Source organism: Sparus aurata, chromosome 9 (assembly GCF_900880675.1).
Source record: "Sparus aurata chromosome 9, fSpaAur1.1, whole genome shotgun sequence".
Classification (NCBI taxonomy): domain Eukaryota; kingdom Metazoa; phylum Chordata; class Actinopteri; order Spariformes; family Sparidae; genus Sparus; species Sparus aurata.
This window is the reverse complement of record NC_044195.1, coordinates 29,760,102-29,774,753: the sequence shown is the minus strand read 5'-3', so window position 1 is coordinate 29,774,753 and position 14,652 is coordinate 29,760,102. Positions and strand designations below refer to the sequence as shown.

The window sequence follows — 14,652 nt, the reverse complement described above, 5'->3', positions numbered from 1 at the left end:
TATTTATGCCTTGTTGGTCATTCACCCTGACCGTCCTGTAATACCCTTGATCCACTAGGTGGTGACCTCATCACCATTTGACTTAATTATGATAGCTGTGATAACATGTGATAGCAGCATGGATGTTAAAGTTCACAACTGCAACTGCAGTATAAACAGATCATTAAACCAACAACGACTGTGTAGAAATATATACTGCATATGTTGGAGAAATTATGCAAGTAAGCAGTTGATTTCTTTTTCTTTTTAACTCATAACTCAACACAAATTAACGAAAAAGACACACTAATAAGAGGCTTGACAGCAGAGACACACATACCTCTTCCAGATGACTGCGGCGTTGACATGATTGAGTGTGACAGTGATGGCGACTGACTGGTTTTCCATCACATACACAATGTCTGGCTTATCAACAATCACCGGAGCCTCCTGAAGATAGGCACCTGGCAGACAATGTACGCACGGATAATACTTAATAAACAGGTCATACATATTTAAAGATGGATGGATGCTCTATGAATCTGAATGTACCTCTGTCCAGGAGCTGCACTGGGTCCGTGGCAGGCGAGGGCTTGCTGAAGGCTTTGGAGGTGATGGTCAGGATCCTGAAAGCGTAACGCACACTTTTGGAGAGGGTGGTGATGGTGTAGGTGGTCTCCTTCAGGCCAGAAGCTATGATGGTCCACTGGATGGAGCCCAGGGCTTGCTGTTGGATGGCGTACATCAGGGAGCTGGGGTCTAAAAGAAAAAGGGGTTTAATGCAAAATTCTTCAGCACAATGTTGAAACTACTACGATCTTAAAATTAGATCCTTTTAAATATCAATCTTGCGTACCAATGGAAGGGTCCAGCCTCCTTGGTTTCTTCCAGCTTAAGGTGATGGTTTTACCGGTGATGGATTCTATCACTGGAGTCCCATCAGGAGGGTCAGGGAGGATATCTAAAAAGTCATCACAATGGAATAAGTGGTCCATAAATGATTCTGATCTGCCTTTGCCTGTAAATTTGTCAGAAATTGCTCGTTTCAGCCTGATGAATGCCATCTGTTGAGCAGGAGTTGTGGATTTGTAAGATTTCCTCCACTGTTCTGCTCCATTTTTGAACAAATTTCATTCAGAAAAATATTACATAAATAAAGAATAAAGAAAGAACACTTTCAAGTCCTGCTGTCAGAAATGATTTCATCTAGTCCCATTTATAGACCGCTTTGTTGTTGAGAATATTCTAAAAAGAGACAAGAAATAACTAATAGTACAGCTGCCTCTGAAGTAGCATCAGATCTGAATCTTGCACGAGGCCCCTTGTGTTTCTGTTGAGCTGCAAGCCGAAAAATGAATGAAAGTCACCTGTGACATAGAGGTGAGCATAGCAGGTGGCCTTGCCAACTTTGTTAGAGATGACGCTCTTGTAGACGCCACCGTGTGCATGACACACAGAGCGGATGACCAGGCTGTGGACGTCACGGACTGCAGGAGGAAGCAGAGAACAGTGTATCTTTTCATTTAGGTATACAGAGTTCAGAACAACAAAACATTTCTTATAAATTCACAAGTAGAATATATACCGCACAAATAATGTGGTGGTTAATTAAACTTTTGGCTTGCCTATTATGCCTGAGATCATTTGCTCAGGTTTTTGTCTTCATGCAAAGTCATAGTCACTTAAGTTTTGAGTTTTCTTTCCTACATTCAATTGATTCATTTCTTGCTTCATTTTCATTTTCATTAATATATTAATTTTCCTTTTAACTTCCAATAAATATGCTAAATAAGAGCCGTCTGGAACAAACAGCCCAGAGTTTAATAGCTTTGTGAATGCCTGAACATTGATTGAATATTAATCCACTTACACTGTGTCATCTTTCTGTCCTCGGTGCTCTCAATCCGCTTGCCGTTGTGGAACCAGACGATGGTGGGGTAAGGCAAACCAGCCACTTTACATTTTAGCACGGCCTCCTTTCCCTCGATCACGTCCAGGTCGTAAAGCGGTTTGATGAAGTCGGGCATGGTGAAACGTTCCACCTCATTCTCTGGGACCTCCGGCTCTTCTGGGATCGATGGCATCTTCTCCAGTTTAGCCCTGAAGGGAAGAGAAGAAATGTCAGTTCCTGCACAGAAATGACATTTTTCAACCCATAAGCAGCAACAGTGAAAGATTAACACCCTCCTACATCTGCGAGGAGATGGCCGGCCGCGGTTCTTGTATGTAAAGTTCGGCGGAGCTCTCTGCCTCGCCGTGATTGTTACGAGCCGTGACCGTGAAAAACCCCTCATCCTCGCTGGTCACATGAGCAATGATGAGAGAGTGGCGGCCACCCTCCTGAAGAATACGAATGTCCTCACTCTCTTTTAGTAGATGGTCTATACAGAAAAGAGAGGGTAAGAAATAAAATAAAGAAAGAAAAAGGTGAAACAGCAATTTCACAAAGGGCATGGAGTTTAAACCTTACAGTGATAATAATAGTATCTATTTTCCCCCTACCGAAATGGCTCCAGATGACCTTAGGAGGCGGCGTCCCACTGACTTTACAGTCAAATCGAGCGTTTCGTCCCTCAATGACTTCTAGAACATCCAGCTTACGGGTGAAGAGAGGTTCAATTGAAGGGATGACTTTGAGTTTTCCACATGATGTCACTTCCTCTGAAGAGTAAACATTTTAATTCATAAGTAGCAGAAGAGGCAGACAGAGCAATAAGTACATTAATTTGACACCACACATAGTGATATTTAATCTCGAGTCGTACCCTTAGCCGTGCTGAGCTTGCACATGTATGTCCCGCTGTCGTCCTCGTGGACGGAGTTGAGCAGCAGGCGGCACTTTCTTCCGTCGAAGTGCATCTTACAGTTGAGCAATGCCGGCTGGATCAGTTTCCCATCTGCCAGCCAGTCCACATCGGTGTCCTTCGGTCCGATTACATGACACTCAAACAAAACTGTCTCTCCAGCCTTGGCCGTGATGTCCCTGACCGGGCGGATGACTGCCAGACCGGGCTCAACTGGTGGTGCTGGGTGGACATAAAAGACATATTCTAAAGAGTGCTGTTAAGCGATACCAGTCAGTGTATCTGATATCGCCGTGTTTGTGTTGTTTCGACAGCATGATAATTCGTGTTGTTCCAGGACCATTCACAACCTTTGTGTCTTGTTTAAGTATTGTTGCAGGACCAAAGCTTCAAATTCAGAGAAAGCGACAAAACTCACATCTGGAACATGCTGCTGTGGCTGAGTGGGCACAGCAAAGAGCTCTCACTCAGGAGACAGGGGTTTGTATCCCATGTAGATACTGTTTAATTATTGTAAACCATGATCTCTTGTTATTTTGCATTTTATTAAGTAATTTTTTTTTTGCCTTTATGGCTTTATTGATAGTACAGCTGAAGAAGGTGACAGGAAACAGGGTGAGAGAGAGGGGGAGTGACACGCAGCAAATGGTCCCCAGGCCGGGAGTCGAACCCGGGTCCACTGCAGAGAGGACAAAGCCTCTGCACATGGGACGCCTGCTCTACCAACTGAGCTAAACGGCACCCCATTTTTGCATTTTTTTTAACTTTTTTTTCATTTAACTTTTTAACAGTGATTAGCACTGTTGCCTCACTAGAAGAATATGTACGATACGATATGATACCATTCCTTACGTTACGTTACGTTACGTTACGTTACGTTACGATACAATTACATTATGATACGTTATGATACGTCCAGGGTTCAAATCACGCTGGGGCATGGCCTTTCTGTGCAGACTTTGCAAGTTCTCCTCATGCTTGCGTGGGTTTCCTCCAGGTATTCCGGCTTCTCCCCAGCATCAAAATATGCACACTAGGTTAATTCTCCAGTCTGTGCCCTAGATGAAGGCAATGGCTCAGATCTGGAGTTGGTCCCCAGGCACAACCGCTGCCCACTGCTCCCTCATGATGGGTTAAATGCAGGTAACCAGTTTCACTAGATAGTACATAGTTGTATTACATGTGATCAAAGAAAGTCGTGAAGCTATGACATTACAAAAAACTTTGTTTGGTCCAATGAGCAACATTAATTATGATATTCCAGAAACAACACCAACACGGTGATATCAAATCATGCAATAGACAAATGTGTAATTTACTTATTTTACTTATGGCATCAGTGTAGTGTGTCAAGAGTATTTTTTGGCAAATAGTCTCCATGACAGTGTAACAAAAAATAGATTCAATATCCACTGGAAGAAGTTGACATATTGTATGATTTGTAGATTCTTAAAGGGACAGTTCACCCGGCAATCAAGTTTTTCAGATTAACGTTTCGTCACTTTGGGCACCACAAGTCATCTAGTTTCATTTGAGAGAAGGCCGGCATCTCCATGGACAATATATTCTAAATCTAAAATCTGTATTTCAGAACAGCAAACACCTGTAGATTCAAAGAGAAGCGTACCTTTTACTTCCAGCTTTCCTTCACACTGCTTTGTGCCGTACTCATTAATGATCTTACAGGTGTAAATCCCAGAGTCTGATCTCACTGCGGACTTGACGGTCATTTGGAAAGTGCCATCTTCTGTCTCACGCACAATGTGACGTGGGCCTGTTTTCACCGTGACTCTGTCCCTCAGCCTACAATGGAGCAGAAATAATGGAACAATTGTTGCCATGTTATAAAAAACAAGAGATGAATCACTCATACGCCACTCAGTTTAATATATGCGATGAAGGATGACCAAGCACACACTCCTTCGACTGCAAGCTCTATTCTGGGTGGTATAAAAGTGGGTGTGGGGTTGGATACGTTATTATTACCAGGACTGGCAGTATTATGTTTAGCACTTTCTTTTCTGCTATTGTCTCTCGAGAGTCATGACTAACTGCGATGACAGAACCTGCCAGAGTGATTCAGCCTATTCTTGTCTCCCATGAAAAGACCAAAACCTGCAATGTGTTAGTCCATCTGTCAACACATTTCATCTGTAACTTTTTATTTGAAATTTGAGCTTCCATTAGGAAAAATGCAAATGTTGATCTATTTGTTTGAATTCAAAACACTCTATAGGCTATATGCAAAGCAGATCCTGCCTTGTGCCTCGTGCACATCTCATCTGGCCCGCAGCATGCCCTGTCTCCTTATCAGTAAAATGGGCTAGTGCTAACGCAAAACGGAGAAAACTAGCGAGTCGTGCTGAATAATCATAACCATCACCATCCTTTCTCACACTATTGAGAGGTGTGAGAAAGTATTTTTAATTTGACACCATAGATGGTGCATTTGTGAGTATTTACAGCAGCAGGATGGTGCATGTGGGACTGACTCAAAATCAAACACAGTGCCAATGCTCACTGTACTGAAGGAGCAGTTAACAGTTAAGTGATTTAGTAGTTCCCCAACAACAACGGAGCTCGATTGCACAGAGGAATAACACATATCCGGCTTCGGTCTTTTTATTGGATAAGAAAAATATGGAACATATCTACAGCCTCATTCTTTGGAGCTGCTGCAGCAGCTAACAAGAGCGATAAAGAACCACTGGCCGATATGAGGAAGGGCTCTATAAACAGAAAAGGATCTGACCATGGTGAAGAAAGAGTGCAATCAGGTCTGTCTCCTTTTTTAGATGCCTTCACCACTGTATGGGAATTCCAGATTGTTGTCGAAGGGCTCATTAGTTCAGCAAGACATTTGTGTTTCTGGGCACTGAGCTGCTCCATGGTAATTGGGGGAAGTGTGTTATTCATCCCCTTTCCCTATTAAGACTCTTTCTGTCAGCCTTGAGATTGGTAGGCAGTAAACATTAAGCTTCCACTTCCTTTAACAGATGCAATAAAGCAGCATGCTCCTGAGCAAATGTGTGCAGTCAGGCACAGATACAGAGAAAGTCTTTTCCATGTCCCATGCATGCAATGAGTTTGAGCAGTTTGATGAAGTGAGGGGACCTACCAATAGAGCATGGGTTTGGGTTGTCCACTTATTCGGACAGACATGGTGACTTCCTGTCCTTCAATGACAGCTTGATCACTCATTGTTACCTGTTTGAGATGTAATGTAAGTTAGAAGCCGAGAGATGCATCTTACCTGCAAGTTTTAATCGACAGATGTGCTGATGGGGTGATTTATTATAGACAGAATCAAGGACATCCTGTACATAGAACATTTTCATGCAATACTCTGCAACCAACCAGTCAGAAGTGCAGTTGGGTGAGTGTCAATGCTAAAAATAGATATGCCATACTCTAAAAGGGGAAGACAATTAGGCCTAGCTCTGTAAGGTCTCACCAGGAATGCAGGGGGTTTCCTGAATCGCGAGTCAATGCTTCGCCTCGGCTCCGGCCCTCCAAAATCCATGCTTTCCTCCAGGGGACTGAGATACTCCTCATCAGATGTAATAGGGCTGCTGATATCCATAGGCACACCAAGGTTTCCCCTCGGCTCTTGCGCAGTCTCTGTAAACACGACAGGGTTACGTTATATTTTCATTTTGTAGTTTTTGTGCAATCCAGCTCACTCTGTAAACTTTTTTTGTTCCGACTGACGGCATGGGTTGATGGGAAAACAGGAGATCAAGGGTTTCATGCATAAAAAAAAGAAAAGAAAAGACATAAACAAAGCAACCCCTTAGAATATAATTAGAATCTGAGATGTCAAATATGTTATCTAAACAATAGTGGATTCACAGTGGGTGGAGTCAGGGAGCCTCAGTGGGCAAATTATAGGTTCAGTTTTGCCTCTGAGTTGCTATGGTAACTATAAGTGAGGTTGTTCAGCTGGAATATATGGCACAGACATTTTGCTCTGAGAGATAATGACAAAGGAGCAAGAGAGAGAAATCAGCTGTAACACAACACACAACAATTCTCTGTTTTACGATGACACATAACTTCATCCAGGTTAAATGGGCAACTCAAAAAACACAATTAAAACCTGAACTACAGATGAAAAAATGTTTTACTTACCAATAAATTAATAGCACTTCCTTTGAATAACAATGCTAATCAAATAAGTTAAGATGAGGTTTCAAGTTTCAAAGAGTCAAAAGTATGAAAAAGAACAATACATCTCCATAAATCAGTTCTGTATATAGTCACAAAAGTAAAAACTTACCTGCTTTAATTATAAGGGTAGCACTGCTGGACGCTTTGCCCATCTGATTAACGGCAGTCACACAGTATTTTCCTCCATCACTCATTCTAGCTGATTTGATGAGCAGACTATGTCGTTCACCCTCCACTTTGACTGTGTAATGTGCAAAGCTGGTGATTTCAGCGTTGTCACTCCTCCAGGTAACTTTAACAAAGATGGCAGAGAAGTGAAATGATTGCTAAATTATACAATTCAAATTCACCCCTTGAGATTTTTGTTGTTACAACACAAAGTACATCATGTCACCTTCAGGAGTCGGGGTGCCGGCAATGATACATTTTAGTAGCACATCTGCACCAGCAGATGCTACGGCGTCCTGGAGGGGAAACTCAAATACAGGGGCCTCCATTGGGTCTTCTCCAGCAGACACATAAGAATCATCTGATGAATCTGCACAGTTTAACAAAACACAAGCCTGAAGTCATGTTGAGTTTTTTTTTTTGTGATCAAATTAGAAGAAAGTCCCCTCGAGTAAGGAATGAGTAATTGCTTAATTAAAATAAAAAACAAGCAGAATCGAACTTTACAAAAGGCTTAAGGAAGCGAAGTGAAAGAAGCAAAACAAATCTAACCTAACTCTGGAGACAGGGGTCGAGTGCGACGTTTCTTTCCTTTGGTCTTCGGTTGTTGTCCCTCTTTGGCACCCGTACTAATCTGCTGAGGCTCACTCGTCTTTACAGGAACATCCTCCTCCATTTTTTCATCTTCAACAATGATAGCAGGGATTCTTATCTTTAGGGCGGGTTTAGAAAGCTCCACCTCCATTTTCTCCTCCGTTGGAGTTACCGGTGACATCCTTGAGGCTTTAGAAGGAGGTTGAGGAGGAAGATCTTGCACAATGACTGGCCTTTTTTGTACCAGTGGACTTTCAGGTCTGTTTTCAATTTTTCTTAATACGATTTCTATTGGCGTCTTTCTCCCCGAAGTCTCATCCCTCTGCGATGTTTGTGCAAGAGCGTCTTGGAGGTGCTGAGATTCTTGCATTCGAGATACCCTTTGCACGAGCGGACTTGGAGGCCTTCGTTCAACCTTGCGTAATGTCATCTCAGCAACATTTCTGCTTGGCGACTCTGCCCTTTGTTGATAATATAACGCTGGTGATGAAGACCTCTGAATGATTTCTGTAACTGGACTGACTCTACTTAACTCCCTCACTGATCGTTGCCCTGGTAGATCAGATAACTGCATGGACTCCGGAGTGCCTGCAACCTCTCCAAATCTACTGACGGTTACAGTTGTTGACCCAGTACTTGCTGTCTTTAAGGGTTGGGATCTATGCTGGTCTTGCGGTATTTGCTGTTGTTGCTGCATTGGTTGCTGACTTAGTTCCTTTTCTCTCTGTTCCTTTTCCCACTGGGCACGTTCCCGTTCTTGGAGCTTTTGAAGGACTTGTGGAGGAATAGGTTCAATTTTCCTGAGAGGCTGGCGCTGCTTGGCCTTCAGAGTGAGCTGTTCAGTTGAAAAAGACTTCTTCATATGAGGTTTGCCTACAAGTTTCTTAATGCGCTGCAGCTCCTCAGTGAACTTATTCTCAATGTCCTGGACTTTTTGGGAGACGCGAGGTTTCTCCTCCAGCGAAGCAGCTCTCTGTCTGAACATAGATCTTCGTTCAGCAGCATCCTCTTTCAAAGCTTCCCTAAGATCTTCCCTTGAGCTTTCCCTAGAGATGCCTAACCGGCTGCCTCCGTCATCTGAATCCACAGATCCAGCACGATTGAACCCTGCCCAGGATCTTCCCGAGGTGGAACCTTCCGGAATATCAAGGCTTCGTCTCCGCTCTTCTAAGCCACGGACCTTTTCAAAAACCTTGGAGCTTGCCCTGGTTAGCTTCGGGGATGGTCTGGGAGTAAATTCTTTCCGTGAGTAGTCGCTCACTGGAGTCTGTGGTCTGGAGTCCTGGGTGTTACCTTGGGAAAGAGATTTTGGCTGCTTAACCTTTTCTTCAAACTCCCCAGGCACTGTGTCTTGGTACTCAGTTGGCAACACAGTCTTCTTCCGTAAGTTGATAGGTGTAGTTGAACCAGAGCGACTTGGCATGGGAGAGGTCGAGGGACGTTTGACAAGTCTTGGGGATGGCGGTGGGAGGACTTGTGGTGGAGATTCTCTTGAAAAATCTGACTGGTTCCTTAAATATAGGATTAAAGGAAAAATCTTTTGGAATCAGTAGGTACCTACTAATTCACAGTCAGCTAAGTATTGTATTTAGGGATGGAATTTAGTATGGCCTATTTCTTTCTCACCTGGATGTATTAGAGCTATCCTCGTGTCCATATGTTCTTTTGTCATCTTCTGCATATTTGTCCATCACTGCATCACATGTACAGAGGAGGTATGACATATTGTACAGGTAAGCAATCAGGTACCATTGATTATGAAACGAGACAAATGTAAGGATGGACTGATCCAAAATATTGGATCCAAATGAGAAATTGTAAAGGGGTCACGCTACTGCCGAACAAATGGAACTAACAATCAATCCGTTTTTCGCAGTTCCCTTCAGCTCTACAGAGCATTTTAGTGCCTTTGAGCACATTGTTTTGGTTTTCCGGCATAAACGTTGCTCTGTGTATGCTAAATGTTTACATTCCAGTCATAGAGGTCATGGTAATTCTAAGTGCTATACCATAGGTAACTGGACCTGATTCAGTTTCTTGTAGATGTTTCAGCTCTCATCCAAGAAGGTCCTTCAGTTCAAACTATATAAAGTTGCAACTCCTCTCCAGCTTCTCGGGTGAGGGGTGAAACGTCTTCAAGAAAGTGAAAGTCCAATTGCCAACAATATACCACTTGGATGGAGAGCAACAGCTTCTTTTAAAACATATTAGAATCTAAGTATCTAGAAAGTTGTAGAAACCAGTAAAACAAAACATAAATAAAAAACATTATTAAAAGGAGTAGGCGCAAGCTGGAACCATGTTGGATACCTGTAGGCACAGCCTGGTCCTCAACATCCCCTCCATCTTCTTTGGTCTCAAATTGGTCTCCACCTTCATCCTCTGTTGTTTCGGAATCTGAGAAATAAATATAAAAATAAAATAAAACAATGGAAAAATAAAGTACAGGAACAATCAGTGACCAATCAAAACCATTTACGAAGTTGAAGTCATACAATTTTTTATCTTTCGGCAGTGGAAAACAATGTTTACAAATAAAGAAGCAGAGAGAGCCCACTGTTACCATGGGAACTACCAAACTACATTATTCCGTTCAGTTTAGTCCTCAATAGTGTTTGGTGAAAGGCGACTGAAACTTCCCAGTTATGCTGAAGGTGACACATTTCAATCATGCATTTTTTAAATGATAAAATCACAGGTGTGAAGACAAAAGTGGCCCGTTGGTTTTAAATATTAAAATTAGTATTTCCTAATCTCCACATCCAAGATTAAATGGAGTCTATTCATTGCATTGGACGCTATTTAATAACAATTATGTGACTTTTAAAGTTGCCACCCTGAGGGTCTCATTAGCACAGCTAAGCTAATTGTACCAAATTTGCTGCAGCTGAATTGTTGCTGAGTCTTTATCCTTCATAACGATCTCATCAGCATCTGTGTTAAATAGAGGTGTTTCAGTAATTTCTGGAGAAAATCAGCTCCTTTCTTCTTTGCTTCAGCTTCACCTTCTGTAAGATTTGACTATATTCCTTTTGCTGAGAAAAAAAACAAAACAGTCATTGGTAGAACTCAAAATAGAAGCACTATTGAGTCATTGGCATCCCAGCAGCTCTCATGAGGTGTTTGCTTCACAGTAGGTGGAATTACTTATAAAAAAATCAGAGGCTCTCTGTTGTTCCCTCGCAGTAAAGGAAAACAATAGGGTGGTATTGGCAATATTAACATGATAAAGAACTTCTTAAAATGTTTGTTTGAATTTGGAAGACACAAAAACTTTACACCTAAACCTATTCCCAAATGTCGGCAAGTTGTTTTTAATTGAAAAAGCAAAATATTGCAGTTTTTGAGTGGTTTACGTTAAGGATCTTTCAAACTCTTGATGTTATTCAAAGCTTTTAAATATACATTCAAAGAACGATGCACATTAATGTGATATTTATGTCATATTCCTACAGTGCAGTTTTCAAAAATAAAACTTCCTTGGATGTTCACAATGCAATCCTTTTCTCAGAATAGCACATACGCTAATAAAGCAGTTACAAATGGAGATGCTCCCAAAAGCAATTTTAAGCAAACAGATTTTGTACAGATCTCAAATACTGAAACCAAATGTTCGCCAACCAAGAAAATGAGACCAACACAAGTCACTCCTCAAACCCAAAAAGTAATAAAATATCAACTGAGGAAACCGTTTTTTCTTACAGCTAATCCAAATGATTTGTGCAAATTGAAATTGGAAAGCCATATCAAGCTGTCTGTCTCTACTCTGCCTTGATTAAATAAGAAAATAAGATTAAAAAAGAGTCACATATGATGTAGGTTTGGATGGTTTTAGGATAAAAAGAATAGGTGACTAATGAGGAGATTAAATATGACAAAGAGAGCGCAAGAAATCTGAAACACCAACAAGTAAAATATGTTTCTGCATCATCTACTTAACGGCTTAATTTTGGCCAGCACTGTACATGCCGCATTAAAGTCTGGGTATGCACAAGAGCACTTAATTATAGCTACGCTAGTATTAGCCATGTTAGTATTTGGCTTGAAGGTTGGCAATGTCAGACAGTCCACCACTTTGGTCCAGACATAAATATCTCAACATCTATTGGATTAACTGCCGTAGATTTTATACAGACATTCACGGTCCCAAGAGGATGAATCTTTCTGATGTTGGTGATTCCCAGACTCTTCAGTTAACACTACCAGCAGGCCAAAGCTTGTAAATTATCTCATGAAATGTCACAAGATGGAATGAAATAAAACTTTGAGAAGGTATATTGAGTTCCAAAATCCTAACTTCAAAAGCGGTATATCATCTAACTGAATATGTAATATAGTATGCTACAAGCTGCAATATTGAAGTGGGACACAGCTTTAGACTTGTTGACCACTAATAGCATTATTGAGCATGTTTTTTAAAGAGCAGGCCGTAATCATTTAACAAAACTCCACTGATTGAAAGTTGATTCCGGGAACGTACCAAAATAAATAAATAAAAAAAATAGCAATGCACAGGAAACAGCAAGGAAGAAGAAGATTCAATGCTAGCAAACATAAATGTAAACAAAGAAGGTTTCATAATATTTAAAAGTGGCTTCTAATTTAGTGAATGAGGATGAAAATGTAACTTTGAATTGCTTTACAGGAAGGATTTGAATTGAAAACACACCTTTAATAGCAAGCAAGTTCTAGAAAAACCAATTAGATGTCACAACTTTAATTAGTTTCTGTTATGGTGGCGGTGAGTTACTGGATGGGGCATCACTCTACATATCTCACCACAGCCAAAGTGTGGTTCATTAACCTGCCACTGCAACCTCCCTCAAGTTACATCTTCCAAAATGAGATTTGGATTTTGCAGAGTACTACCTCAAGATAAAATAAATTGGTTTTGTCTTTAAACGATCTTCTTGATTCTATTTTCTATTTCTGCTGATTTGAGATTCACAGTGAATGTTTAGAGAATGTCTCTGGTGTAGGAAGTCCCCCCACCCTCAAACCTAACGAGCAACATCTGAGAAACATTCCAATATATCAGCATTTTGGTGAAACTCTGAAAGTCTCCTGCAATTCTTTGAAGTTTATTCAAAGTGACAGCGATGCCTCGAGTTTGGTCTCTGTTGGAAGCGGTGACTATTTTCCATAACAATACTGTTCTGATGTTGTTTTCTGCCTGATTAAAGATGTCACTGGTCATTGCATCTTGCAGTGTCAGGTGAGAAAAACACTCGTAGCTAGTCGTTCACATGGAACATTTTACAATCTTCTATGTTAAGCACACAATAAAATAGTTGAATCAGTATTGAAGGAAAAGATATTTGATAGAGATAACATGAAACAGCACTTGCCTGATTCTCTCTTTGGTCTGGATTTTTTTCATGGCCACTGTTGGTATGTCCTCGACAGGTATTTTTTGTCTTGGCTTACATTCAGCAGCAGGGTATTCCCCGAGATACACTGGGGGTTCCGAGCCATTACTACACGCCTAAATCAGGTCGTTTCCTACAAAGATCGGCACCGGCGAGTAATATCTCACTCGGATGTGCAAAGATCCAACTTGTTATTTACTGTAAGTCTGCTGACATGCAAGTAAAAGCTTCTCAATCAAACGCAAAAAGAGAAAGAAGGCACTTTGGTCCATTACATAACAAGTTGCACCTCAGAGTGTCTGCACTTCCTCTGAGAGAATCCGTTTCTGTAGAAGCACAGAGCATAAACCTCCGTCCGCAGGTGCGAATGTCTGTTGAATGCATATCATCCACTCTGAGGGAGCCCCTCTGTTCGCACAATAGCCAGCGACAGTGTGAGCATCTTCCCCCGCTGTGTTCCACCCTACAGGCAGTGCACACCGATAGGCAGAAAAACCAGTGGGAGTGATCCAGCCCTCTCGAGATCAGTGCTCCACAGCATTGGATGACATTTTTCATTTTTCCCTTCCTCCCCATGTGTCTGTGTCTTATTCTTCAACTGGTGTAATGAGCCGACCGTTGTGTTGTCGGCAGAGAACGGGAGAGAATCGCTGCAACAGCTACAGGGACCTCCTCACTCCTCTGCATTGCCTGAGCGCTGTTAGCTCTCGCAGCCAAAAAAAAAAAAAAAACGTGTAACTGCCTGCTTAGACTGACAACACAAAGCAATCCTGCTTCCAGGGGGATGTGATGGATTTGATTGCCGCTCTCACTGCTGCACTCTTAAAAAGAAAATGTAGCTATTGTACGTGACAATTTCAGCTGCTTTCTAAATCTTTTGATGCATTCGGTGATTTAACTGTCGAGTATTCCACAAACGTGGGAACATTTTGAATGACTCAGTATGTAAGACTTCTTTCGCCCGAGGCAAAAAGAGAAAAAAAAGAAGGTATTACTGCTTACACATTTCATTTCACCACCTAGTATGAATCGGTACTCAGAAATAGATGCGCTTAGGAATGACATTTCAATTCACATAGCATCACACTGTGCTCAGGACCGAATAACACCGTGTGCATGTTGGGAGCTCGCTCACACACCTCAGTAAATAGGTATAAATAAACCTATTCCAAAAAAAGGCACCATGTTACTCACAGCGTTATACACGAAGCTACATCAATAATGATTCATTCTCAACATCTAATCACTGCAGCTGCAACTGTGTATTGTGCATAAAATGCGTAAATACCTACAGGTTTAATTACACGCTCTGTTGGTTATGTAATCTCAGGTCACAGAGAGTGCCTCTTTGTTTCCTTGGCAGCTGCACTTAGTGTGGACCTTTTCTGTTTATTTTTTTAATATGTGACTTCAACAAAGGGGATATCCGTCATGATTCTCAGTCGTTATGACAAAAATAATGCAATGTTTTAGCTGCAGCAAGCTTTGGCAACGACTGTGAGCTGGAATAATAACCTGTTTCAGAATAATAACGTGTGTGTTGTGGTGATATTTCACAAGGTGTAATC

General features: G+C 41.5%; 1 protein-coding gene across 2 annotated transcripts in view; it reads right to left on the bottom strand.

The window, feature by feature from the left end:
- spegb (striated muscle enriched protein kinase b) overlaps positions 1-14,652 on the bottom strand; it is a 37,679-nt gene that overhangs the window by 17,351 nt on the left and 5,676 nt on the right. Inside the window, exons 1-17 of one of the 2 annotated variants that reach the window (XM_030428478.1) lie at positions 13,064-13,768; positions 10,026-10,112; positions 9,342-9,408; positions 7,674-9,226; positions 7,348-7,491; positions 7,063-7,245; positions 6,238-6,404; positions 5,902-5,990; positions 4,411-4,586; positions 2,745-3,005; positions 2,482-2,640; positions 2,171-2,360; positions 1,850-2,079; positions 1,347-1,466; positions 836-940; positions 532-738; positions 320-443 (exon numbers count right to left, since the gene is read on the bottom strand). In XM_030428478.1, the coding sequence (XP_030284338.1) occupies positions 320-443; positions 532-738; positions 836-940; positions 1,347-1,466; positions 1,850-2,079; positions 2,171-2,360; positions 2,482-2,640; positions 2,745-3,005; positions 4,411-4,586; positions 5,902-5,990; positions 6,238-6,404; positions 7,063-7,245; positions 7,348-7,491; positions 7,674-9,226; positions 9,342-9,406 (3,773 nt within the window). In that variant the 5' untranslated portion in view covers positions 9,407-9,408; positions 10,026-10,112; positions 13,064-13,768. Of the gene's footprint in view, positions 1-319; positions 444-531; positions 739-835; positions 941-1,346; positions 1,467-1,849; positions 2,080-2,170; positions 2,361-2,481; positions 2,641-2,744; positions 3,006-4,410; positions 4,587-5,901; positions 5,991-6,237; positions 6,405-7,062; positions 7,246-7,347; positions 7,492-7,673; positions 9,227-9,341; positions 9,409-10,025; positions 10,113-13,063; positions 13,769-14,652 lie in introns of those variants that run through there. The other variant, XM_030428477.1, reaches the window with a different exon arrangement.